Below are 25,874 nucleotides of genomic sequence, written 5' to 3'. Positions count from 1 at the left end.
TTAAGTTGTTTTGATTTGAACTGTATTTTTAGGTTAGATCAGGTTTTCTCGAGTATTAAAGTGAAAAATGTAGAGGACGCTGTGTTCAACCTCTTAGAAAGTCACTTCAAACCGACACTTGTCTCGTTTGGATAAGATCTGCGTAAGTCGTTTTGATTGATTCAATTGGTCATGCTTTTCGCTGGTTTTTTTCAAGGTTGAAAAATAATTGCAGTTTGATTTGGCTACACTCGATTGTTTTGTATTTGTTGGTTTATTCAATTTTGTCGGTTTCGAATAATTTAGTTTACAAATATCTCGATCTCGATTTTCTTTTTCGTTTCCCATCTAAATTCAGTATGTCAGTTAGCAATGAGTTCGACCGACAATGCAAGTTCACCACTAGTAAATATTGTTCTCTTTAGGCTTTTCGGGTTTCTCCTCAAAGTTTTTAAAACGCGTCGGTTAGAGAGATGTTTCCACACTCTTATAAATAATGCTTCGTTTTTCTCCCCAACCGATGTAGGATCTCAATCCACCCCCTTCGAGACTCAACATTCTTGCTGACACTCGTTCCTCTTTCCAATCAATGTGGGATCTTATATAGCTTTAACAAAAGTTTATGTATTTTAAGGTTGAGCTATGCTCATATTGGCATATAAATTTCTTTAAGTACATAAAAACGATAATATGTTCAAACCCATCGAAAACCTTAAATTTAGCATAATCTCGAACCACTCGAGCCCCATCATCCTTCTTGATTTGATAGCATGATAGTTCCAATAATATATATATATATATATATATATATATATATATAAAGAATTGAAATGAAATACAAAGAAGAAGCTAAAAGGCAAAGGACAAAAAGAAAATTCAAAAAAAGGTAAGAGAAAAGGAAGACAATCCCTAAAACTAGAAGTCCTTTCTCTCCATCACTCACTAGGGAGCATCTTCTTCCATTCATCAAAACAAACAATAGCTCGGTAACCACGTGTTCGGTTTCTACTCAAATCTGAACTATGACCTAGCTCGGTTTTACTATGACTATTATGATTGAGGCTAAGTTTAGATTTTGAACTTCGCACATTATGATTGTGCTGCAGTATTGATATACTTAGATATACCGTAACATATGAGTTAACTTTCGGGTTGATTGGTGATTTAACATGGTACGAAATCAAAAAGCTTTGTGTGTCGATCCATTGTAATGTCCTTTTCTACCGTTTTAGGTCATTAGTATGTAGATACGCGAAGACAAGGTTACATTTATAGAAAAAAGTCGGGTGGCTAAAATTATTGGTTAAAAAAAAAAAAATAGTTATTTTTTCTATTTATTATTAATTAAAAAATAGTTATTTAAAAATTTTTATTTTTAATTGGTCATTTTTATTAAAAAATTGTAAAAAAATCATTATATATATATAATATTCTACAATATAATTTTTAAAAATTTAAAATTTAATTCTAAAACGTAGTCTTTTAACAATTAAAAAAATATATACATAATCGTCCGTTTATTTATTATTATTAAAGTCTCAAAATTAATTAATTATTTATTTTTATTATATTCTTTAGTCTCGAGTAAACAATGTTCTCCACTCTGTCACTCGTGAATCTCTTTTTTCAAGTGATGTTATTATCTCTCAAATTTTAACTTAATTAATTAAATATAAATATATTATTTAATTTATTAAATTTTAACTAATACAATTATAATTAATATTTTACATTATCTTTAATTATTTCTAATTAATTTATCCTTGTTCAATTATCTTTTTTACAATTAAATTAAATTGTTTAATTATCGCTAATTTATTTTGATTTGAATTGATTAATTAATTAATTATATTATATATTACATCGTTCTCTTGTATTTAATTTTAATTATAATTTTTATCAAAAGTCGTAAAAATAAATTACATATTAAAGTATTAAACAATTATTACATTTTTAATATTTTATATGCAATTATTTAATTTTAGCTTAACGAAATCCTTTGATTTGCTCAGTTCATTGATTATCACTCCGTTTTTGCAATCCATTGAGTACAAGAAAGGATTAAAGACGGTAGCGGAGGCAAAGGCGACCACTGGCGGCGATGGAGGAAACAGGAAAAATTTTCGAGTCAAAGACGTGAGAGGCATGAATTCTTTCACAAAATTTGCTGATGTGAGGTCAGGATGATGTTGTAGACCGTTGTTTTGGATTCTCCAAGGTTTCGATTGACGGTTAATCGTGTATTTAGGCATTTCAGCGCCGAACGCCGGAGCTACCTTCAGGTAGTAGTAGTAGTTGTTGTTTTTTTGGCGTTTTCCTCTGCTATCGCATCTATTTTCTTCCTATTTCTTTGGATTTTTATGTGATGAGCAACAGTTCTTCGTCGATTCTTTATTTTCTTCTTGAAGGTGTTGATAATTTATGCGATGATTTTGGTGCTGTTACTGTGATGTTTTCAAATTTAGCATTCTGAAGCAGATGCATCTTGGTAGTGAAACTGGTATAGATTATAGAGTGTACTTAGAGTTAACTATGGCGACAAGAGAATGAAAACAGCTGTACTAGACAGAGCTAAGAAAAAGAATGACAGGAAGAAGAATTGTGATTTCATCAACCACTACTGATTAAGTTGTAATTACAGACTCGATGCGCATAGAAACAGAAGTAATTGTAGCTCTTCTAATTTACTCCGTTATAGTGTACAGCCTTCGGCATGTGTTTACTTATGTTTCCACTACAGTTTGAAGATATGAGAATTCACCCATCATCCACACTACAAGTAGGAGATATTCTTTGCAAGTGTCATTATTGTCCTTCCATGGTGGCCTTCCACTTGAGCTTTTGCATATAGTGGCTGAAGCATTGCTAGGTACTCTAGTCTAGGTGTGGCTTCTGTGAAGGGAAGAAAACTTGTGTTCAAGAGACACCAAGTATGGGTCTAGTACTGGACTATGAATTAAGTATTCTGTAAATTTTTAAACATTGGGCTCTTAACCTTTCCTTCCTTTCTGTCTGTAGAAACATCATGCACAAATAGACTTGCCTGTAAGAACCATTGATGATCTATCTTAATTTCTCCGTATTGAATTTTTCTAATTGATTTAGTAACCGTTCCTAACCGTGTTTAGTTGGTTTCTAATTGAAGAGAGATTTTCATAGGTAAACTTTTTTTCTGCAAATTGAGCTTCTAACCCCAGAAGAGGTGCAATTTATACTTCATCTTTTGGATTCCCATGGAGAAAACATTTTTTTACTTGTATTGATACTATAGTTGACTCTAATTGAAACTAGATAGAACATTTTTTAGGGTGTCCATTCGGACTTTTAGGGCAAAAGTTTAATGGAAATATATTCCATATGTTTGGATTTATCTTGTTGGAGAAATTGTGATCTTATATTTTTCGGCTGATTCTTATCTTATTCGTTTATTAAATTTATCAACTTTGAACTTCACATGTACATCAAAAACTCATTTATAATCTAGATTCAAATAAGACCAGTAAACCTCCAATTAAGTTTATGAATGAAAGGAGGGAGCATGGGATATTTAGCATGTCTAGGTAGTTAGTTATATGGAATGGGTATCTTTGGTAAAAAAGAGTAGTATATGCCCCATCAAGTTCACAAGATAGTATATAATAAATGAGTGATCTTTAGGAGGCACTAAACTTCTTGGATGGAAATTTATGTTTTCTTTTATATGAGTTAGTTCTCAGAAACAGTAAAGGGAAGTTTATTGTTTGTTCTATGACGAGAGAGGAATTCATTTGTTTTAGTTGGAACTTGGACATGTATGTGGTGATGTAGGAAGAATTGATGTATGTATGAAAGTGTTAGTTGGATAATTGTTGAATAAACTTGATTTAATTGTAGAGGGGAACTTCGTAAATGGGCTGAAAATAGAGTTACTAGCTTTGTTATGGGTGCTCAAATCATTGGGCCAGTTAGATAAAATGGAGGCAACCCAATTAGTGAACCTTAATATTACGTTGGAATAGTGAGAAGGGTATGATTCCATAGCATATTGGCCTGCACGGGTGGAAATTTGTTTGGTCCGACTTTGCCTAGACACAAGTGATAACCGCTAAAACCAATGTCATATTAGTTGGACAACTGTAGAATAAACTTGATTTCATTGTGGAAGGGAACTTTGTAAATGGGATGAACATGGAGTTACTGACATGGTTATGGGTGCTCAAATCTTTGGCCAAGTCAGAAATGAAGGCAACCCAATTTAGTGGACCTTCATATGACGCTGGAATAGGGGGGGATGATTCTGTAGCATATTGGACTGGGCTGGAAATTTGTTTGGGTCAACTTTGCCTGAACACTCCTTTCTCTAACCACGTTGCATCAACGTTTGCTGCTATCTGGAAGAGTAAAATTCCAAAGAACGTCAATTTTTTTGTGTGGCATGTATTACATTGTATGGTTAACACTATAGATCAGATCAACGTCACTCTTCCTTGGTGATGACCCGCATTAGTGCATTCTTTGCAAACACTAGGAGGAGAACCTTCACCACTTACTGTAGGGTTGCCATTTTGTGTAGTCGATCTGAATTAGATGATTGAGCTATGTTGGTTTACAATTGACGTGGAGGAGCGATTGATATTCTATGATTGAGGAGGTGCTCTTGAGTTCGTCTTTTTGCAAGAAAGACAAAAGTGTTAGTGGCAAGCTAGTTCTTTTGCTGTTGATTGGGGTATTTGGATTGAGAGAAAGAACAAGGTTTTTAGAGAGGTGGAGAGATCGTGTGAGGATGTCTAGAAGAGGGATAGGTATAATGTCTCTCCATTTAGGCATCATTTAGTGGGCTCTTTTGTAATTTTGATCTTGATTTGATTTTGTTATATTGGAGGACCATTTTGTAGTTGGTTTTCATATCCTTTTTGCATACTTGTATTTTTGGTGGGCTGTTTTTTTGTATGCCCTTATATTTCTTTCATCTTTCTCCATGAAAGCTCAGTTTCTTATAAAAAAAAGGAAAGGACAAAAAAAAAAAAAGAAAAAAAAAATTGCCGAGCGCAAGTTGTTACTCCCATAAGAAATTCGCCTGCATAATAAAAGGTAATATGATGACCACTAAACCCAAAATTTTTAGCGGATGGGTTAATAATTTAATGAGGGTGCAAAGTTATGAAGCTGCCTTTTAGGACTTGTGAAGGCCACTATAAGTTCTTTGTCATTCTATTTAGCGTTTCCAAAGTACTGTCAACCTTAAGCCTACTGACCAAAATAAAGAAAGGAAGTTTTGTATAGAAAATGAATAAGTAGCGGAGTGCATGAAGTGTTGGGTGAGGGGGTGCAAAATGATCCTCCAAAATCCAAGCTATGCTCACTTGGCTGGCTATCTCCAAATTCCAAATACTACTAGACAATTTGTGATATATCATCATTCCGGTCAAGTTTAATACTTAGAAATTATATATAAATGAAATTGCATTAGCTATAACTGCAATTTGATCTACTAACGAATTGATGTTTGATGGAACCATTGGACCATTGGAGAAGCTGAGTTCTACTTCTTAGAATTTCTATCATTAAAGGTTTAATTGGAAATGATCATCACCTTCCTAGCTGTTTTACATATCAACTAATACTAGTTGTAACCAAAAGCTGCAGTTATTTTTGTTGTAACTAACAACGATATTGCTAACTATCTTCAATTGTAACAGTGATCATTGTGTGCACATGACGTTGTTGTACAAGAGTCTGAGTAGGAGAGTCCTACTTACATATGCAGCTATGAAAAGAAGAATCACAACAGATGCCCACCAGATTTTAGTGTCTCCACCTCTCAAATCCATTGATTTTCCTGATATTTGGACTAGTTTCAGCTTTTCTGATTATTCTCCCATCACAACATTGTATGGTACATCACCATTTCGCTTCAACCCTCCTCACATGTCATCTCCTTTTTCCCCAGTTCAAATCCAGATAGTGTCACCGTATAGGTTTATTATATTATTGTGTTCATTGAATACTTTCTTATCCGGGTGTGCTTGGTATCTGATGATCTAACGTTACTTGCAGATACCCCCCAGACTGCAACAGTAATTGATGGTAGGGCGATTGCTGAGGAAATTACATCAGGAATAACTAGTGAGGTGAGGAGGATGAAGAACTCTATTGGAAACGTTCCTGGCTTGGCTGTAATCATGGTCGGCCAAGGCAGGGACTCGCAGACTTATGTTCGCAAGAAACTAGGTGCATGTGAAGAAGCTGGAATCCAGTCGAAGATTTCTACTTTGCCTGATAACTGTACAGAAGATCAAGTTCTGAATGCTTTGTCATGTTTTCATGAAGATCCATCTATTCATGGTATACTTGTGCAGCTTCCTCTACCGCAAGTAATTTCTAAAACTGGATCATGATTAGATTTAGTTTTGCACGTTTCAATCTAAATACCACCAACATGATTGTGATGCTTATCTTCCTTGGTTTCCAGTTATTGAGGAAGTATTTTTCATCTATTATCATCTCCATGCGGCTTTTATTGTCTACCATACAGCTGTTTCAGATATGAGATGGTTCTTGTCTATAAAGTACTTCACAATATAAATTAAACAAAGATGTTTTGCAAATCCTGATTTGGTAATTCTTGTCTGGCATGGTAGTTTCTGTAGGCGACATGCTTTGTGAGATCCCACGTCGATTAGGAAGGAGAACGAAACATTTTTTATAAGGGCATGAAAACCTCTCCCCAGCAGATGTGTTTTAAAAACCTTGAAAGAAAGTCCAAAAGGAAAAGCCCAAAGAGGACGATACCTGCTGGCGGTGGGCTTGGGTCGTTACATGTTTTGCTATAAACATGAATTTAGAAATCATTGGGTTTCTTTTGGGACATGCATGGAGACTAACAATTCAATTCTGTGGAACAGCATTTGGATGAGGGGAAAATCCTGAACTCTGTGCAACTAGAAAAAGATGTCGATGGCTTTCATCCAATTAACATGGGGAATCTTGCTATGTGGGGTAGGGAACCACTTTTCTTACCCTGCACTCCCAAAGGCTGCATCGAGTTGTTGATCAGATCGGGTGTAGAAATCTCGGGGAAGAAGGCCGTGGTGATTGGAAGAAGTAACATTGTTGGATTGCCCACGTCCTTGCTATTGCAGGTCCACATTCACTTTCATGTCCAAATTTTCTTGTGCCACTTTGTTTGTTGTAAAATTATATTGGTACTGAAAAATGTTCAGTTTTCTGCAGAGGCACCATGCTATTGTCAGCGTTGTGCATGCATTTACTAGGAATCCTGAACAGATTACTCGCGAAGCTGACATAGTGGTTGCTGCTGCTGGAGTTCCTAATCTGGTTCGTGGTAGTTGGCTCAAACCTGGTGCAGTAGTTCTTGATGTGGGGACGAACCCAGTTAAGGTAATTAATTGAACTTTCTACCTTTTATGGATCCTTGAATTGAATTTACAAAGCGTTTTGATTTTCGTCCTTTCAACTTTATATAATTTTATAAATATGTCGATATGTAACTTCTCGACATATTTTCCATGCATAAAGTGGTGTTCGACTCTTTTGGCCTTGGCGACTAGATTGGTAAGAATACATAACCATTTAGTTTTTGGTTTTTGAAAATTAAGTTTATAAACAGAATAGTCCTCTATCGTTTTCTTTATTTTGTAATCTATTTTCACGGATGTTCTTAAATCCAAGCCAAGTTTTGAATAAACAAAAGTAGTTTTTTAGAAACGTGCTTTTATTTTTAGAAAATTCGACTAAAAATTCAAATGTTATAAGATAAAACTTAACAAAGAAGGTGCAAGAAAACAAGCAAAACTAACTGTGATGCATTATTTGATCGGTTTATAAGGTTTATAACGTGTTCACCACCATGGATTGACAGGATCCTAGCTGTGAGTATGGGCATCGACTAATTGGAGATGTTTGCTATGAAGAAGCATCAAGGGTAGCTTCTGCTATTACACCCGTTCCGGGCGGAGTTGGACCGGTGACAGTTGCTATGCTCTTACTTAACACGCTAGAATCAGCCAAACGAGCGTATAATTTTACCTAACTCGATGTTATTTCAACATGCAGTAGTTGCTATGCTCTCACTGACACTATAATCAGCCAAATGAGCGCAAAACTTTACCAAACTCGATGTTATTTCAACATGTGACAGTTACTATGCTCTTACTCAACACATTAGAATGAGCCAAACGAGTTATAACATTACCTAACTATTTTGACATGATGCAGTCGACCTTATAATGCAAAACCTATAGCACGGCGAGAAATCGACATGTGAAGCTTGTTATCAAGAGCAATTCATCTAAACTAGATTTTATTATGAGATCAGAAATGTGCAAGCAATTATCCTTATTTGCCGAACAAATGGACAAAACAGAGTATGTAGTTTTGTTCGAGTGATTTAAGGTAATGAGCAGAATGTTGTTGAACACGGAAGCGATGTCGCTCTTCTTAGACAGCCATAAGAGGGTATGAAGCATAATGGAATTCGGGTAGCAAAAGGACTGATACCACTAAGTGTAGTATCGATGTTGAACCTTTTATCGTTGCAAATAATTGATTATACAAGCAAACAGATCTCTAAGCAAGAGATCCTGAACCACTTTGGGGTCCAGTGTCCTCGCGGGCACTCGTGCCCTTCTCTAATCAATGTGAGATAGTGTCCTCGCACTTATTCCCTGTTTTAATTAAGGTGAGACTCCCAATCCATCTCTGTGGGATCCAATGTTGTTGCTGACACACCCCTAAAAAAATGTATATGTTGTTGCTAACACACCCGATTCCCATCTTGATACTCACAAAAATAATTGGAAATTTCTTAGGGATGGGGACGGGCAAAACTTTGTCATCCTCATCCTATCCTGTGGACATCTCTACGAATTTCTACTCCAGTTTTGAAATGTTTATGAAAGGTCAAGAATAATGTCATAACTTAAAAAAGAACCCGACATTACCGATATAAATTTGTAAGTATTATGATATGTATGCAAAATTAATTTATGATCAAAAGTGTAATGCCTAATAATGCTATTTCACATAATAAAAACATTTTTAAACCATTTGAAGAAATTATGTGTACCTAACAAATAGGAATATTCGACTAAAAAGAGACAAAAATCCGCATATTCCTAATTTCTATAAAAAGGCTTACATTTAAGATGCGGACACCTTTTCCTTTTAAATGCCCTTTCAGGTTGACTTATGTAAGCATCGGTTTAGTTGGTGACCTACATCGACTCGAACACGGTTTATGATCTAACCAAACTAAACCTAACCCAATCCAACTCAAGGGTTAGTTAAATTGTCGGGTTGTTTTTTTCTTCTTTTTAATAATTAAAATTTTATAAAATTGAAATATCAAACATTTACAACACGTCAAATATTCGAGTAGATTTGATTGACCCGACCAAAAAGTTACAATTGGCTGAATGGTACATTGTTAACATTATAAAAAAAAAAAAAAAACACTAGAGATTAGAATCTCGAGTCTCGTATATTCATAAACTAAAAACATTAAAATAAACCTACAGTTGCTTAATATGGTATCCGAGCCTCGTGATTGATGAAAATTTTTAAATGGAAACCAAACTCTAATACCATATAATGAAAATAAACGGAAACAACGGTTGGACCGACTAGAGAACTAACAAATTATGAGCTCTTTTACTTGCTTCACGGTGAGGCGTTCTAAGCTCTATCATTGGCAGGTTGTTAAGCGAGCCTGCGTAGAAATTATGCTGAATATTATATTTTATTTTTATATAAAAATATTATTAAATTTATTAGGACATTAAAATATTACTTATATTTTTTTTTTTGTCTCTATCTCCACAGCGTGTTCTATGACACAACATGTAGACCAAATGATTTTGACTTAAATCATAATTTATTTTTTATTATTTGTTAATCAAAATTATAATTTTTTATTATAGTTTCTTTATAATATTTTTTTATACATTCTAAAAATATATTTAAAAAGCTATTGAATTTTGAAATTAAAAAAATTATAAATTTAATATTTAAAAAATAAAATATTTATTAAATAGAATTCTAGAACTTTCCATTAAAATAATAGAGTGATGGTTTAGACTTTCAAGCTTTAAAATATATTATTATTATTAATATATATATATATATATATATATATATATATATNTTTTTTTTTTTTTTTTTTTTTTGTAAGGGATTATGAAACAATAATTCAAAAAATTCAATTAATTTAGTTCAAATAAATGATTTTTTTTAAATTCTAAGAGTAATACATTTTTTACTTGCATTATATGTATTTTGTTTTAATTCAATATTATAATTATTATTTTTCATTTATTATTATTAAGTTTTATTAAAAATAAAAAGAAATTGAATTTGTTTTTTTGCAGCTTTGCTGGGACGGATCGAATCGGAGTTTCCTTAGATAGTCACAGACCTACTGTTCGTCTTAAACTTTCGTATTCGATGGAGAAGACGCGAATAAAGGTATGGTCGTTTCCTGTTTTCTACTACGAACTGGAATCGTTTACCAATTAAATCAAATTAACTCGAACCTATCTAACTAAAAAATTTATGGTTGATTTGGGGTCGAGATTATTATTTTAATAAAAGCTTAAAAAAATTGATAATTATTTTAATAAAAGCTTAAAAAAATTGATAATTAGAAGAATTGAGAGTAAAAATAAGAAATTTATAATTTAATTAAAAAAGAAAAAGAAAAAGAAAAAGAAAAAGAAAAATAGTGACGTGTACTTGTAACTTGTAAGGCTGTGGTTCAATCCACAGTATTTCTAAATCAAACGGCACGAAATCCACTGCGTTCTAAAGGCATCTTTTTTCCCCTTTTTTGAGCATCTTCCATTTTCAATCCCTCTGTTCTTCCTTTATATACCGCATTCAGCTCGATTAGGGTTGGTCTTGTTCGGAAAAAAGTTGGGTTCTGGATTTTACCTCTCCCTCTGGTCTCTTGATTCGCTGCTGATTCTACATTCTTCGTAAGTTGTTTGTTCGATTTTGCTTTTGATTCATAGATTCGTTTCGCCCTTTTCTGTAATGTTGTTCTAATCTCGGATCTGGTTTTCCAGAGGAAATTTAATCGAAGATCGATGGGGAGTTCTGGATTCTCGTGGACATTGCCTGATCATCCTAAGCTTCCCAAGGATAAGACAGTGGCTCTTATTGTTTTAGATGGATGGGGTGAAGCTAATCCAGATCTCTACAATTGTATCCATGTCGCCGAAACTCCCACCATGGATTCCCTTAAGAAGGTAGGTTGATTTTATGGATTCGTTCTTATCGATTTATGTTTTGGGGATCCATTTCGTGTTTCCTGAAAAGAAATTGTGTTCGTCGAATTCATTCTTGAGGATCTTCCCATGCATGCAGATTTTGTAGATCGCATGTGATGCATGCGTTTGATCACGAATTTCTCTGGCGGTTTTACGATTTCTATGAATATATTGATGGATTATGTTCTGCTTCTCATAGGGCGCCCCCGAGCATTGGAGGCTGCTCAGGGCACATGGTAAGGCTGTAGGACTTCCTACTGAAGATGACATGGGAAACAGTGAGGTCGGACACAACGCGCTTGGTGCTGGACGTATTTTTGCTCAAGGGTGAGCTTATCTTATCATTGTTTTCATTGTTTTACGCAGTATACCGATTTGTCCCCTTGAGGACATCCGATAAATTACAACGACTGTGCGATGATAACATGCACAAACGGAGAAATGGTCCAAATTTCAGGGAAAAAAACGTCTTTAAACCAATAAGAATATGTATAATATATCCATTGTGATTATTAGGAACCGTTCAGAGAGATCCTTTCCGGAGTAGTTGACCCTTTTTTAATTTGAAAGAAAGCATGCATGGTTAAGGAAGCAAGGTTAGGCTGACCCTTGGCAAGATGTGGAGATAAGGAGTTCTTTAAATTGCGCCATGCATGTTTAAACTTAGTTATAAGCAATAGAACAGAAGAAAGAATTTGATCTTATGGCATGCCATTTTTTTTCTCCATTACTGAAACCTGAAATTAATTTGTTTTGAATGCAGTGCAAAGCTTGTTGACCTTGCTCTTGCCTCTGGAAAAATATATGAGGGAGAAGGATTCAAGTACATCAAGGAATCCTTTGCAACTGGCACTTTGCATCTTATAGGATTACTGAGTGATGGTGGAGTACACTCTAGGCTAGATCAGTTGCAGGTAAGCATTGAAATCTTCTCCAGTTTGTCATAATTCAGTCTTGATATAATTTAATTGTAAACCTTTTCCTCTTTGTAGTTGTTACTCAAAGGAGCAAGTGAGAATGGTGCTAAAAGAATCCGTGTCCATATACTTACCGATGGGCGTGATGTTTTGGATGGTTCGAGTGTGGGTTTTGTAGAGACTCTTGAAAATGACCTTGCCAAATTACGTGAGAATGGGGTTGATGCACAAATCGCATCTGGTGGTGGTCGTATGTATGTGACTATGGATCGTTATGAGGTACATCTTTGTTCGTGTAATCTTACTGATGGTTTGTTGTTGCTTCTTGATCACCGTAGCTGGAATCGGTTTACCTTCAAAAGGGGTTTTATTGATTCATTAAATTCTAAAAGTGGCTTCTGTTATTGTAGCTTTAAAGATGCGATGGTTATACATGATGTGTTATACTTGATCGGTATTATATAACGAATGAAAAATGATAGATAAAACAGTTTGATCAAAAGGATGCTAGTTTATATTTATTAAAAATTGATCAATTCCACTACCTTGTTGATTAAATTTTGCAATCACCATAGAAATTCAATGCATGAAGTTTTTAGACTGTTGGAGTGGTTATTGATATTATTTTAGAGGAAAGCATGTGTGATCAATTGTTTTTGTTTCAAATTATAGAATGACTGGGAAGTTGTGAAGCGTGGATGGGATGCACAAGTGCTTGGCGAAGCACCACACAAGTTCAAAAGTGCTCTTGAAGCTGTCAAGAAATTAAGAGAGGCACCGAAGGCAACTGATCAATATCTACCTCCATTTGTCATAGTTGACGATAGTGGGAAGTCTGTCGGCCCAATAGTGGATGGCGATGCTGTAGTTACCTTCAATTTTAGAGCAGATCGAATGACTATGGTTGCCAAAGCCCTTGAGTATGAAGATTTTGATAAATTTGACCGAGTTAGGGTCCCTAAAATTCGTTATGCTGGAATGCTTCAGTATGACGGTGAATTGAAGCTTCCAAGCCGATACCTTGTTTCTCCCCCAGAGATCGAGAGAACATCTGGGGAATATCTTGTGCACAATGGCGTTCGAACCTTTGCCTGCAGGTGAGAAATAGCCAAGTTATCATGCATTGTTTCTTTGGCTGGTACTAAGATCTTATTGCTAGATGCATCTGTTTATTTCTAGATTGATCGTTTATTACTATTTTTTAATGAAACATTACCTTTCATACTTGCCAAAATTTGATATGAACTATTTTTTTCCCTCTAAAACAGTGAGACCGTCAAGTTTGGTCATGTTACTTTCTTCTGGAACGGAAACCGGTCTGGATACTTCAACCCAGAAATGGAGGAATATGTGGAGATTCCTAGTGATTCTGGGATCACCTTTAATGTTCAACCAAAGATGAAGGCCTTAGAGATCGCTGAGAAGGCAAGAGACGCTATTCTTAGCCGGAAATTCCATCAGGTATACAATAAACTTTTCACAAATCATCTTTTTAGCTTGGTTGGATTTCGTTCTGCCTTGTCAGCTCGTCGGTTTGTATATACAGGTACGTGTTAACCTTCCAAATGGTGACATGGTGGGTCACACTGGTGATATTGAGGCCACAGTTGTAGCTTGCAAGGCTGCTGATGAAGCTGTAAAGGTATGTGCTAGTTTTTTTCTCAGTACTTGATTTTATTATTACTTGAGACTTGGATTCTGGTATTTTGTTCTCGGGGATGCGAGGCTTTACGTTTCTATACCCAAGTGAACGAACGAGTCATGAGTTATTTTGTGCCTGTACCCCGATTATCTTTTTTGACACCCTTTCCTGATTTGCTAACTTTTTGAGACCTTTGGCTGCAGATGATTCTTGATGCAATTGAACAAGTAGGGGGAATTTTTGTCGTAACTGCAGATCACGGAAACGCAGAGGACATGGTGAAGAGAAACAAGGCTGGGCAGCCTCTTCTCGACAAAAATGGCAAAATTCAAATCCTCACTTCTCACACTCTTGAGCCAGTAAGCTTCTTGCCTCTTAGTCTTGCCAAAGAATTCTCATACGAGTAGTAGATTACATGTAGAATTAGATCGTACCGTCCAGCAAGCTTTTTTCTCTGTGTTGTAATGTTGTTTTGGTTGAATCTCCGAACGTGCAGGTTCCTATTGCAATCGGAGGTCCAGGACTGGCCTCTGGAGTCAGATTCCGTAAGGATGTTCCTGATGGAGGACTGGCCAATGTTGCTGCAACTGTTATGAATCTCCATGGTTACCAAGCTCCGAGTGACTACGAGGTGTCCCTAATTGAGGTCGTCGATAGCTAAGGCGGTAAGCAAGCAAGAAAACTAGCAATGACTATGCTAGGTTGCTGAATAAGTACTCTCCTTTTTTTTTTTTTATCCTTGCATTCACATGTTCCTCATGGTCTGTCTATGTGGGGATATGGTTGATTTGAGAAATTTTGTTGACTCTTTAAGATTTTAATGGCTATTTGAGGGTTGAAAACCCCCTCCAATTTTCAAGTTCGCTGAGATATTTTGTTTAGTTTCTGATGAAGTTGGAGCTCTGTTGTTTGATGAAGTTGAGTTATTCTATTTACAGTTTCCTTGTTGGATTCAGTATGCATAAAGTTGTTATAACCACAATTCTACAATTGTAAGTTAGTTAAAAGAGTGTTTGAAGTTGCAATACTCAAACACAAAAGTAAGTAAGTTTTTAGCTTTTGATTTTTTTAAAACTCAAATCGAGAATGCACATTCCCTCACTGATATGGGAAGGGAAAGTATGAAATTGATTATCTTGATGATCCAGAGTACAGAAAATTCGTTTCTAAACTTGTAATTCAAATTTGAATTACTCCACACGATGAGCCTTTATAAATTAGCCTTTATGACTAGTTATAAGTATATAGTTAATGGTGGAATATACCACTTTAACTCCTATAACTACCTTAACTCCTATAATTTAAAATGACAAACAAATAATTAAGTTACAATGAATGAAATAGTGCAAGGAATGAAATGACAAACAACAAATAATTAAGTTATAAGTTATGACAAACAAATAATTAAGTTATAATGAAATAGTGTAATGAATGAAATTTGCTTATAACTTAAAATGACAAACAAATAATTAAGTTATAAAATAGTGCAATGAATGAAATGGGCTTATTAGTCATCATTGGACTAGTTTCATAAATTCAGTTGAATTTCATTAAATGCAACTTAAAACGCATTTAATTTATCTCTTTTTTGAATCTCAACTTTGCACAATAAGGGAGGTCTCCAACGTCTTCTAAAATTTCCTTTAATGAGCTTATCATATAGTTTGAATATAAGTATATCCTTTAATGAGCTTACCATAGTTTGAATATAAGTATATAAAGTTTGTTGTCTCTTTTTTAGCTCTTGTTATCGTGGTTCATATGAACATTATATGGTGTTAATAAGACATTATGGGTGAATGTCATAATTTATAGGAACATCATATAGTGTTAATAAGAGGAAGTAGAGTGAAAGATCCATAGGTATTAAATCCCAGAGGAAATTTCGGGTCGAAGAAAAGACAAATCTAAATATGATAGCATAAAAACCTAGCAAGGACCATCCTTTTTTCAACCTAGAAGTATAAAAACAATAAATACTTTAATAAAATAATTAATTTTTAAAAAGTTCTATTCCTTACTTTAGAAAAGAGATATGAAGTTAGATTATAAATTATCTCCAATAAATAAAAGCCCTAAAGAGACATGAAAATCAAGAATACATTTCTGGGTAATCATTAAAATTATACTCAAAAGTTTGTCACAAGAATCACAAGCAAATTGATTTCTTGGCTATTCCATAAAGCGAAGGAAGATGATCTTTACAACAACATACATAAACACCTTAAAATCTATTAATATTACAATGGCAACCAAGTTTTTCTATTCAACTACTGTCACAACCTATATTTAATCTACCATCCAATCTGTCTGCATCAAGGCTGACCATATGAACCGAACCGAACCGCCTTTCATCATATCATTAAATCGTCGGTTTTGATCGATATCAAAGCAAACTTCAGAAAAAGAAAAGGGGGAAAAAAGAACAAATAAAAAAATGAGGTCTTCAGTTAGACCACACATGTACCAAACCGTTCTTGTTACCGGTATATATCTCGTTACGCTCTTCATCGTAGAAAAGTGCAGTAATATCTTCCAAAGCCTCTGCAACTGTGTTTCTCATTTGTGCAGAGTTGCACTGATTTTTTGAGCTGCCAGCGCAACTGCAGTCGTTGACCTTGGGGTTTCCATTATTTGCATTGATCTTGGCTAGACATTTGCCAGTCAAGATGTTGCTGATGTTGATCGAACCAGCTGCATCGAAATGTAAATAACACCAAGTCAAGAGATGATCCGACAAAAAAAGACTAGTAAATTCAAATCTCCAGAAATTCCTGCTCAGACAAAGGCCACCTGAAACTGAAATTCAAGGAGAGAGAGAGAGAATCCCTAGAAATAATAAGGACAGATGCCACGGGCATAAACTTTGGCAAGGACTGATGATAAAGATAGGAACAGTGCTCCCAAAAGAAAACCAATAGCCCATCTTTGACAAGGAACCTTACACAGGAATGGATTTCCATGAGTTACTGAAAGTGCCTTTCACCCCCCAACAATTGGGGACTCATTTGATGGGTTTCAGGGGGAAAGGTGCAAGGAAGGCCACATTCCAAAGAAGCGAGTTATACGAATCCCCTCGAAGAAGGCTTGAAGCTATCAAAACAGACAATACCCCACCCCTTCTCACAGGTAATCCTTCTTCTGAATCCAGGCACCCATTGAACAGGGAATCCTAAATAATGACAGGTATTTCCCAAAGACAGTCATAAAAACAGACGTCACCATATCGCTCTAAGTTCATAACATTCCTAATCCACTAATCAATGATTATCATACCACAAAACTGACTGTCCTGACAGAAATAAATATAGATTTATCCTCAGTGAAGTGACTTGAGTGAGAAAAACACTAAAGCATGCAAAGAAATAAACAAAATAATCCCAACAAGTGTTCTTTTCACTACTATTTTAACATCCATACGTGATACGACACAAATCAGGAAACAATTTCTTGGCCAAAGAAAACAAATTTATAGCTCTTCAAATAACCACAGAAGCTATGTATTGATCAATAGTGAAACCAAAGATCTATTCTTGGTGCAAATTAAACTTTAAGAATTACCATTTCCTTCCATCCAATGATCCTCAGAATCAGCTTTGCAGTAGGATATAATGAGATCCTGATCACTAGTAATGTAAATGTTATTGGTATTGCAGTCTGGATGCCATAATAGGTGATCGTCAAATGATGTTACAAGCTCCCCACGAAAGTTCCAGACAGCCACGGTTCGGTTTCTAAAAGTCAGAAACAATTGGTTTTCATACAGAAAGATAAATGCTGATGGGGTCAAGAATTCAGTTCTGCTAACTTCCATCAATTCAGCATTACGAACCTACAAAAAGTGACAAACATCCATGAAATTAATTCACAGATAAGCTCAAGAAGTTTTTCATAAACATTACCAATCAGAATTTTTACTTACATCAAGTATTTGAAGATTTTCATTTTCTTGCTTCACAAGAAGTTTTTCATTAAATTGTTCTATGAAGTCCACTTTCTTGTTCCGATGAAGTAGATGGTTGAAAGCTTTGAGAACTGTGCCATCTTCTATTGATAGAATTTTAAGAGGAACGTGGCTACTGGCTCTATTGAAAATCAATAACATGATCCCAGGGCTATAACAATGAAAGAAAAAAACATCGTTAAATAAACACATAATGACTGTCTCCAACAAATTTATAGCCCAAGAGTTGCTGGAAAGTTTGAAATTCTATAGTAAAAAAGACTTTTGTAATCAATTTAATTACACGGACCAGAATTGTTTTGAGAATCAGCTGCCACAGTCCATCCAATTCATATGAGAAAGAGAGTGAGGGAAAAAGAAAAACTTAATTAATTTATCATTTTCTTATAAGACCAATTTATTGTAATCACTTTCTACTAATTATGTTTTTTTAGTGCAATAAATGGAGGTACTACATAATATTTACTGCAACGAATCATGCCAAAAACTTTTTGATGTCAAGTTCTATGAACTGTTCTGTAGTTAACATATGATGATGTGTTTCACCCTCACCAAGTTCTCCAAGGCAATTATATAGAAACCAACTTGGCCTACGATGAGTAGCCCCACCTTTGTACAGGGGATAGCTTCTTTCACCCATAACGAGATAGCTGGAAGCCTGGATGATTATCCCTTTTATACAATCCACATTAAGAATACCAGAATGTTTGACTAATGTAAAAAGATGAAGGTCTTAAAAATATGATAACTTAACGGGGGGGGGGGGGGGGGGGGGGGGGGGGGGGGGGGGGGGGGGGGGGGGGGGGGGGGGGGGGGGGGGGGGGGGGGGGGGGGGGGGGGGGGGGGGGGGGGGGGGGGGGGGGGGGGGGGGGGGGGGGGGGGGGGGGGGGGGGGGGGGGGAGGCTGACATCAATACTCAAAAATCAAGGTGAATATTGCTATTTTAGCTCTGTTTTTGACATCTATACTAAAAAATCTGATCTTAAATAATGAAGGCTCCTCCTTTCGTTCTAGATCTGTTCTTGGACAATGGGAGCATCTCCTATCCTTGATATCATCCACAATGGTGTCAATAGCGATGGCAATAGATGTAGCAACGAAGGAGGAGATGGTGGTGCACAGTAGCCGACACCAATTGAGAAAGATGGAAGAAATAAAAGAGAGAAGGGGAGGAACGATGGGCACAAACACCTCATTGGAGGAAAATGCAAATAAAGGAAGGAAAGGAAACAAGAATAAGATAAACAACTCACATGTCCCATCATCAAAAACTAACTTGCTAGGTTATCGAACTAGTTACAGCCACATTCACTGACATGTCTAATCATTAAAAAAAAATTCAAAATAATTTGCTAAGTCAAACTAGTTAATGTCACATCAAAACCGAGTGCTAGTGCTTCCTATTCACCACCTAAAAAGCACGGGCAGAATGTACATAAGGAATCCCATTGCAAACACACAATAGCACCATCTTAAAATTCAAACAAAAAATATAACACACACACACACATAACAAAGATAAGTTCATAATATAAGATTTATCATATGCATCTAGGCGGAGGGTGCATAACATGGGTAGAAACACTATCTTCTAAAAAAGATAAATAAATTTAATTCAAAAATTAATCAAAAAGCTAGGTATTAACTTCCACGCACTAATTTATCTTCAATTTTCAATAATTCTCACTTGTAATAATCATGAAGAGTCATCTAAAGACTAATTCGCTCATTGAATTATATTTGTTCCATTGCACAGAAACCAGGGATAGAAAAGTAGATAGATTTACCTGATCTTGATTTCTTGAACATGTTTATCTGATATAGAGTAAAGCATGGTATAGTTTTTCAGGTCGAACACCTTGTATATACTGGTGGAAAAAGATTGGGAAAAAGAAACGAGTTACAAACAATAATAAAATGTAACAAATAGGAAAAGAAAAAAAGGGGCATAACTTACCTATCCTGTGCAGAGTAGGTTAGAACTTTCCCATTAACATCATCAAACTCGACAAATCCAGGCCACTTCAACGATTCAGACTCAAAAAGTGCAAAACCTGCATCAGGCTTGCCCCTTCGAATGTATCTAGTAGATTTCAGGAGGAAATGTCAGCAAGAGATAAATATAAGCGTTGAATTGAAGAAATTGAACAGTCCATAATACACAAGCAATGGAATTTTACTCACTCAATCCTCGTAGATCTGCATTTCAAAGAGCTGAAGTTATCAGAAGCATAGACTGAAACTGTGATAAGTGAATCATTGTTCTTATTGTAAAACAAACTTCGAATGACCTCGTCAGGGCTGACATTCAAGAAGCATATTCTTTCATTTGTCTCTGTGCAAAAAATAACCACCAAGTGTCATTCTGGAATTTTCATTTAATAAGAATCATTATAGAATAAATAATGTAATTACCTCTGCTAAAAGCTGCACAAACACCAGAATGTGCCAGAGCAAAAACAATATCACGTGCAGCAACAATTTCTATTACTTTGGTCCTCTTCATCAGAAAAGGTAAAACTGGTGAACAATGTCCCTTTGGATCATGAGTATCGTATTCCTCCTGATACATTTAAATAGTTAAATAGAAAGCACAGCTAAATTTTACAAAGAAAACAACATTCATGACATTTATGTTCAGTTCAAGCTTAAAGCGGAGACTTGAGTATAATTTTTTCCAATGTCAAAAAATCAGCATTTTTTTTAAGTATAAGCTCAACGGCTACTTGGAGGGGTGTCATATCAGCCCAATGTTATATACAAATCTCAGAAAGCATAAGGTTAATTTCTTTGAAGAAAAAATACTATTTTTATACAGCCCACAAAAAGGAGGAGGCAAACTAAGAAAAGGGTCTTCATCAACTGAAACAAGACCTAACGGGTAACTAGAAAAAGAGACATTGAACCTAATGAAGGACCAATATTTCTCAAAGACCTCTCGAGCCCTCTAAAGACTTTGTTATTCTCTCCCCAAAGGTCAAAAAGAACAGCATACACCTTGGCGTGCCACAAATACTTTCATTACCAAAAGGGGTATACAAAAGAAGGGGAGATAAGATATCCCCACACACCAATGGGTTACAAAAAGAAGGCCAAACTGGTGATGAGATAGGATGTTATCACAAACCAACTCAGAAGTAGACCAAGNTAATAGTTATATGTCAAAAACCGACAATATCTAGTAGTAATGGACTTTTAACATCTATCGAAGGTAGACTTTGGTGGTTTGAAACGTGGGTTAATTGTGATACGGTGAAAAGAAAGGTGGTAACTGGTAAGGAAGCAGAGGGAAATTATAAGGGGATGGATGAGCAGGTGTAATATAGCCATGGCTAGCAGGCTCCATGGCGTTATAGTTGGAGGTGTTGCATCAGCATGATTGGCGACTGTCCTTGTGGGTTGAATGATAGAGAAAAAAGCAGCTCACGTGGTGTCTGAACCAAAGGGGCTGTCCATTGTCCAACCCTCCATCAAACCTTCACCGTTTTGTTATGGTAAAAAAAACACATTCAGCTCTCACTCGCATTTCCCTCATCATTTTTTCCTCTTTGTTTTTTAAGGAAAAAAAAAAAAAAAAAAAAAAAAACCCTGTTGGCACTGGATTATGTGAGCCTCCAAATGAGGGCAAATACCCCAATGGACCAAAGGATCTTAGCTTGACCCTTGAAAAAGAATTCTACATAGGAGTAGGCCATCTGAAGCTTTGCAAGGCCAACATCTCAAGAGGCATAAGGTATATTATGACTTATGGCAGATTCTTCCTGCTATTACATATTTTCTATACAATTTTACCATCAATCAATTGCCAAAATCTAGGGTCTGTTAAAGCTGTGAATTATAACCGTCACTCTCAGTGTTTAACCTAAAGCAATAATAAAGTCATCCCTTGTGATTGAATCACAGAAATCCAGCCCACATCAACATATACAATCCATCTCCAATGAGAAGTAGGAATTTTTGGTGGTGAGTGCCTATCATTCCCCAGCAACAACATAATATGGAAACGAAAATATTAGTTCAGTTCATCTGTAATAGAGACTCTAGAACAGAAATACAAAGGAACCATTAGCAACATATCAATTCAAGCAAACTTCATATTTCTTCTATTTAACCAGCTAAGGTATAGTTTTAAGACAATCAAGATCAAGAAACAACACTATGAAGTCATTTAATTGGTTCCATCGTCGGAAGGGGAAGGGCACTAAGTAAACTCCTTTAACCAAAGATAACACGACGCCACCATCTAAGACATCCTATAAGCAGTTGAGTACTTACGTAAAAGAATATTTTGTCTAATAAACAGAAATGGAAAGGATGAAACAGGCAACAGCCAAAGAACAAGATATCCCACGAAGGAGGAAGAACTATAAGGTGGGCTTAGGGTTAAAAAAAAAACAACATCTAGTAGTAGTAGCTAGACGAAATGAATCAGCAACGAGCGAGACAAGTATGTATCATAGGAAAGAACAGCCAAAAAGCACAAAATACAAAATGAAAAACAACTGACCATCAAACGCATGTTGCGAAATCTCTCTTGGGCATTACTCATACTAAAAGCACGATCGCGCTTCGAGCAAATCTCCCGTCTCTGCAGCTTCTTCACACTATTAACAAACCCATCAACCCGAGTCCGTTTCTTAGCCAAAATACGCCGACCAGAACAAACCCGAGGACTCGCCGAAATCCTCCTCCCTTCCATGAGTTTTCGCCCCTAACAACAACCGCCAACTTCTCCTCGTTCCAAGTAGGAACGAAATTCACATAACCCTCAAAAGAAATCCCCAATTACCAAAACAAATCGGGGTAACCAGAAGTTTTAAACCCAGGGAGGAATTCAATTGGACAAAAGAAGCCGAAAACGCGGCGCGATCGAGGCAAATACAAGAGGTGGAATTGTGAAATCTTGAAACCCTAGAGCAGAGAAAAAAACTCACCGGGAAGTAAAAAGGGAAGATGAAGGGGAGTATCTCCGGTGAGGCGGCGGAGTGAGGCCGCCGGTGCCGGAAGTTGGAGAGTGTCAGTAGAGTCCAAGTGAAGTCAGATTGGATTGAACACCTAACATCGTTAGGAAGAAACGAGAGGCGATGGAGAAGAAGAGGGGGAAGAGGGAAAGGGAATAATAAGAACAGGATTTAAAATTCTAAATTAATATAAACACCGTATTTATCCTGCACGTGATCTGCACGTGATCTTCTCCCAAAAAAATAATAATAATATCAATCATTTATTTCATTTGGTCTCTCTCCCTGTAAAACTCTGAACTCACTACTACCAGATATTATCTATTTTGGGTCTGTTTCGTATCGCTGTTAGTCTCACGATTTTAAAACGTATTTACTAGGGAGTGGTTTCCACACCTTTATAAATAATGTTTCGTTCGCCTCTTCAACCGAGCTGGAATCTCACAATCCCACCCCTTGGACATGGACAGGCTCTTACACCTTTTGCAAATATCGTCCGTTTTGGCCCGTTACATATCGTCATCAGCCTTAGAGGAGTATCGACCGGAGGTATCAGTTAGATGTATTCTTTTAGGGTTGATTTTTTATCCTGTTGTATCTCGTACCATTTTATCCGTGGGTAAAAAACATAGAAATTTTTATATTAGTGTTATATGTCTTTTACGAAATTTTACCGTTACATTTTCAATGTTTTGTTTTATTTTGTTTGGGTTTGATTTCGTCTTTATTGGGAGCGAAAAGTTTTTATTAGAGAATATTATTGGTGTAATATTAATATTTTCATTAATGTATTTAAACGATTTAATTGGAACTTTAATTCAGCTGGATAAAATAAAAAGAATAAATATTTTAACTTTTAATTGCTAAATAATTTTCATTTTTTGTCAAACTAACAAAATAAATACATTTATTATATACCTAAATGTTTTGACAATAATATCATTAATTTACTGTAAAATTAATTATTAATAATTAATTTAAAATAAAATTAAAACTACAACTAGGAAATTACAATATTGTTAATTATTACAATTCTCATTAGCACTTGATCCTCTCTTCAATCCATTCATGATCTCATCGTCCACCCCCTTTTGGACCCAACGTCCTCGCTCCCACACTACCCCGTGTCTATCCTCTTCGGGGCTTAGCATCCTCATTGACACACCGCCCCGTGTCCACCCTCTTCGGGATCCAGCGTCATTGCTGGCGCACCACCTAGTGTCCATCTACTTCAGGACTCAGTGTCCTTACTGGCACACCACCTAGTGTCTAACTCTGATCCTATTTGTAATAGCTCATCTCCACCACTGACCAATATTATCCTCTTTGTATTTTCCCTTTTGAACTTCCCCTCAACGTTTTTAAAATGTTGTCTGGTAAGAGAAGGTTTCCACACCCTTATAAAAATAAATGGTTCGTATTCCTCTCTAATCAATATGAGATCTGACCCAGTATTAAAAAATATCTATATATATATATATAAATTTTTTCAATTGGTTTTTTTTTTTTTTGGGTCAATTTTGTATTTCACCCGCACAAAAAATTAATTAAAAAAGTTATAATTTTAAATTTTTTATTCATTTATTTTGTTAAATTATAAGTTTAATTTTGAAATTTGGATCAATTTTAAATTTTAAAATGTTTAATAAAAAAATTAAAAAATTAAATTACCCATTACCTATAAAATTTGAATTATTTATGAATAAAATTCGTGAATTTTTTAATTAAAAAGTCAAAGAATTTAATTTCATTAAGATAATCATGTGGCCATCGTGAGTTTTTTCTTTTTATACATAATTTAATATATTTCTCACGTTTATAATAATAGAACATTCTAGTAGTTTTCTAAATATTTAATTTAATTTTTAAATATAGTTTTAAAAAATATGAATAAAATAAAATAAAATAAAATAAGTATCTTAGTATTACATGTTGATCGACACATGGGTCAGTTTCCAATGGACGTGTTCGAGCAAGCTAAGATGGCTATACATCCCGAGACATGGGACGACACCACAATGCATGGATCGTGTTATTGGGAACTGAGATGAAAATAAGATCCGAACATATACGCACTAGCCCTGTGTGGTCGAACATGCTTGGATTCCACACAAATAATATTAAATTGGTGAAGACAAATCAGGTCGACGGTCTGACAAACCCACGAAATCGAGCTAAAAAATGTGAATGAGACTTGAGTCTCACTCACTGGTCTCGTCGTTGTCATATAATATTTAAAATTTTAATGATATTTTTATTAATTTAGCTAAAAAAAAATTGATTTAAAAGAGGGAGAAGAAGAACCAAATTAAAGATGGGGAGTTTTTTCTCCATCAACTCCAATTAATTTCAATTAGTTGAGAGTTAGATCCCAATTTCAATTGCACCATAAAATCTCCAATCTCATCTCAATTTCTCTCCCAAAATCCGAGCACCGCCATGGAAGTTGCCTCCTCCTCCACATCTACCTTAATCAAGGATTCCAAATCCACTAAATCCGTCGTCGACGCCACCGCAAGCTCCCGGAGTCGCCGCAACCTTTGCATCGGAGTCTCCGTCGTCGTCGCCGTCGTCCTCCTCGTCGTCGTTATAATCGTCATTTTAGCCTTCACGGTGTTCAAGCCAAAGCGCCCTATCACCACCATCAATTCCGTCTCCATTGACGATTTCGACATGTCGTTGAGCGTAGTCAGAACCTCTGTCGATTTCAACATCACTCTGATTGCCGATGTCGCTATTACGAACCCTAACAAGGTCGGATTTAGCTACTCGAATAGCACCGCGTTTTTCAATTACAGAGGCGAACTGGTTGGCGAGGTGCCGATTCTGGCCGCGCAAATAGATGCAGGTCAGACCACGCAGATGAACATTAGGTTGAGGATTTTGGCAGATCGGTTTGTGAAAACGTCGACGGTGTTCTTCGATGTCGTAGCCGGATCGATGCCGTTGAATGCGTACGCGAAAGTTTCAGGTAAGGTGATGATTTTGGGGATTTTCAATATTCATATGGTTTCTACAACATCGTGTGATTTCAGTATTAACATATCGGAGAGAAATATTAAAGATCAACAGTGTAATTACCATACTAAGATCTGATTAATTGTTTTTTTTTTCTTCTTCAACTGATTTCGAGGTTGATTTAGG

The 25,874-nt window shown here is 35.7% G+C and overlaps 4 protein-coding genes across 7 annotated transcripts; 3 read left to right on the top strand and 1 right to left on the bottom strand.

The window, feature by feature from the left end:
- The first annotated feature begins 1,953 nt into the window (after positions 1 to 1,953).
- Positions 1,954 to 8,569, top strand: LOC111478264 (bifunctional protein FolD 1, mitochondrial-like). 4 transcript variants are annotated; one of them, XM_023122444.1, is made up of 7 exons: positions 1,954 to 2,151; positions 2,228 to 2,261; positions 6,016 to 6,332; positions 6,864 to 7,100; positions 7,192 to 7,359; positions 7,841 to 8,031; positions 8,189 to 8,569. In XM_023122444.1, the coding sequence occupies exons 1-6, from the start codon at positions 2,125 to 2,127 to the stop codon at positions 8,009 to 8,011; spliced, it is 954 nt and encodes a 317-aa protein (XP_022978212.1). In that variant the 5' UTR covers positions 1,954 to 2,124; the 3' UTR covers positions 8,012 to 8,031; positions 8,189 to 8,569. The 4 variants fall into 4 exon arrangements, with proteins under 4 accessions (XP_022978212.1, XP_022978215.1, XP_022978213.1 ...); XM_023122445.1 differs by lacking the exons at positions 1,954 to 2,151; positions 2,228 to 2,261 and adding an exon at positions 5,715 to 5,888; XM_023122446.1 differs by lacking the exons at positions 1,954 to 2,151; positions 2,228 to 2,261 and adding an exon at positions 5,759 to 5,849.
- A 2,224-nt stretch (positions 8,570 to 10,793) lies between these two features.
- Positions 10,794 to 14,673, top strand: LOC111478204 (2,3-bisphosphoglycerate-independent phosphoglycerate mutase-like). Its single transcript, XM_023122366.1, has 10 exons — positions 10,794 to 10,952; positions 11,043 to 11,225; positions 11,446 to 11,573; positions 12,010 to 12,160; positions 12,239 to 12,442; positions 12,836 to 13,260; positions 13,432 to 13,624; positions 13,710 to 13,805; positions 14,009 to 14,164; positions 14,302 to 14,673. Exons 2-10 carry the CDS (start codon positions 11,064 to 11,066, stop codon positions 14,464 to 14,466), a joined length of 1,680 nt encoding a protein of 559 aa, XP_022978134.1. The 5' UTR covers positions 10,794 to 10,952; positions 11,043 to 11,063; the 3' UTR covers positions 14,467 to 14,673.
- Positions 14,674 to 15,897: 1,224 nt separating this feature from the next.
- On the bottom strand, positions 15,898 to 22,888 carry LOC111478225. Its single transcript, XM_023122393.1, has 8 exons — positions 22,277 to 22,888; positions 20,185 to 20,332; positions 19,954 to 20,104; positions 19,727 to 19,852; positions 19,557 to 19,637; positions 17,728 to 17,920; positions 17,367 to 17,637; positions 15,898 to 16,499 (listed from the first exon to the last, which is right to left on the bottom strand). The coding sequence occupies exons 1-8, from the start codon at positions 22,466 to 22,468 to the stop codon at positions 16,252 to 16,254; spliced, it is 1,410 nt and encodes a 469-aa protein (XP_022978161.1). The 5' UTR covers positions 22,469 to 22,888; the 3' UTR covers positions 15,898 to 16,251.
- A 2,281-nt stretch (positions 22,889 to 25,169) lies between these two features.
- Positions 25,170 to 25,826, top strand: LOC111477726. Its single transcript, XM_023121606.1, has one exon. It carries the CDS (start codon positions 25,170 to 25,172, stop codon positions 25,824 to 25,826), a length of 657 nt encoding a protein of 218 aa, XP_022977374.1.
- The last annotated feature ends 48 nt before the right edge of the window (positions 25,827 to 25,874 follow it).

The sequence above is a fragment of the Cucurbita maxima genome, unplaced genomic scaffold (genome assembly GCF_002738345.1).
Source record: "Cucurbita maxima cultivar Rimu unplaced genomic scaffold, Cmax_1.0 Cma_Scf00004, whole genome shotgun sequence".
In the NCBI taxonomy this organism is placed as follows: Eukaryota; Viridiplantae; Streptophyta; class Magnoliopsida; order Cucurbitales; family Cucurbitaceae; genus Cucurbita; species Cucurbita maxima.
The sequence above is the reverse complement of the archived record's forward strand: the minus strand, read 5'-3'. Positions and strand labels throughout refer to the sequence as shown.

Coding starts and splice junctions, on each gene's coding strand:
- LOC111478264 (XM_023122444.1), top strand. CDS start 2,125: ATGAATTCTTTCACAAAATTTGCTGAT. Junction 2,262..6,015: donor AACGCCGGAGCTACCTTCAG/GTAGTAGTAGTA, acceptor CGTTACTTGCAG/ATACCCCCCAGACTGCAACA. Junction 7,101..7,191: donor CCACGTCCTTGCTATTGCAG/GTCCACATTCAC, acceptor AGTTTTCTGCAG/AGGCACCATGCTATTGTCAG.
- LOC111478204 (XM_023122366.1), top strand. CDS start 11,064: ATGGGGAGTTCTGGATTCTCGTGGACATTGCCTGATCATCCTAAGCTT. Junction 11,574..12,009: donor GGACGTATTTTTGCTCAAGG/GTGAGCTTATCT, acceptor TTTTGAATGCAG/TGCAAAGCTTGTTGACCTTG. Junction 12,161..12,238: donor CTAGGCTAGATCAGTTGCAG/GTAAGCATTGAA, acceptor TCCTCTTTGTAG/TTGTTACTCAAAGGAGCAAG.
- LOC111478225 (XM_023122393.1), bottom strand. CDS start 22,468: ATGGAAGGGAGGAGGATTTCGGCGAGTCCTCGGGTTTGTTCTGGTCGG. Junction 20,333..22,276: donor TTCGCAACATGCGTTTGATG/GTCAGTTGTTTT, acceptor TAAATGTATCAG/GAGGAATACGATACTCATGA. Junction 20,105..20,184: donor TTGTGCAGCTTTTAGCAGAG/GTAATTACATTA, acceptor TTTTTTGCACAG/AGACAAATGAAAGAATATGC.
- LOC111477726 (XM_023121606.1), top strand. CDS start 25,170: ATGGAAGTTGCCTCCTCCTCCACATCTACCTTAATCAAGGATTCCAAA.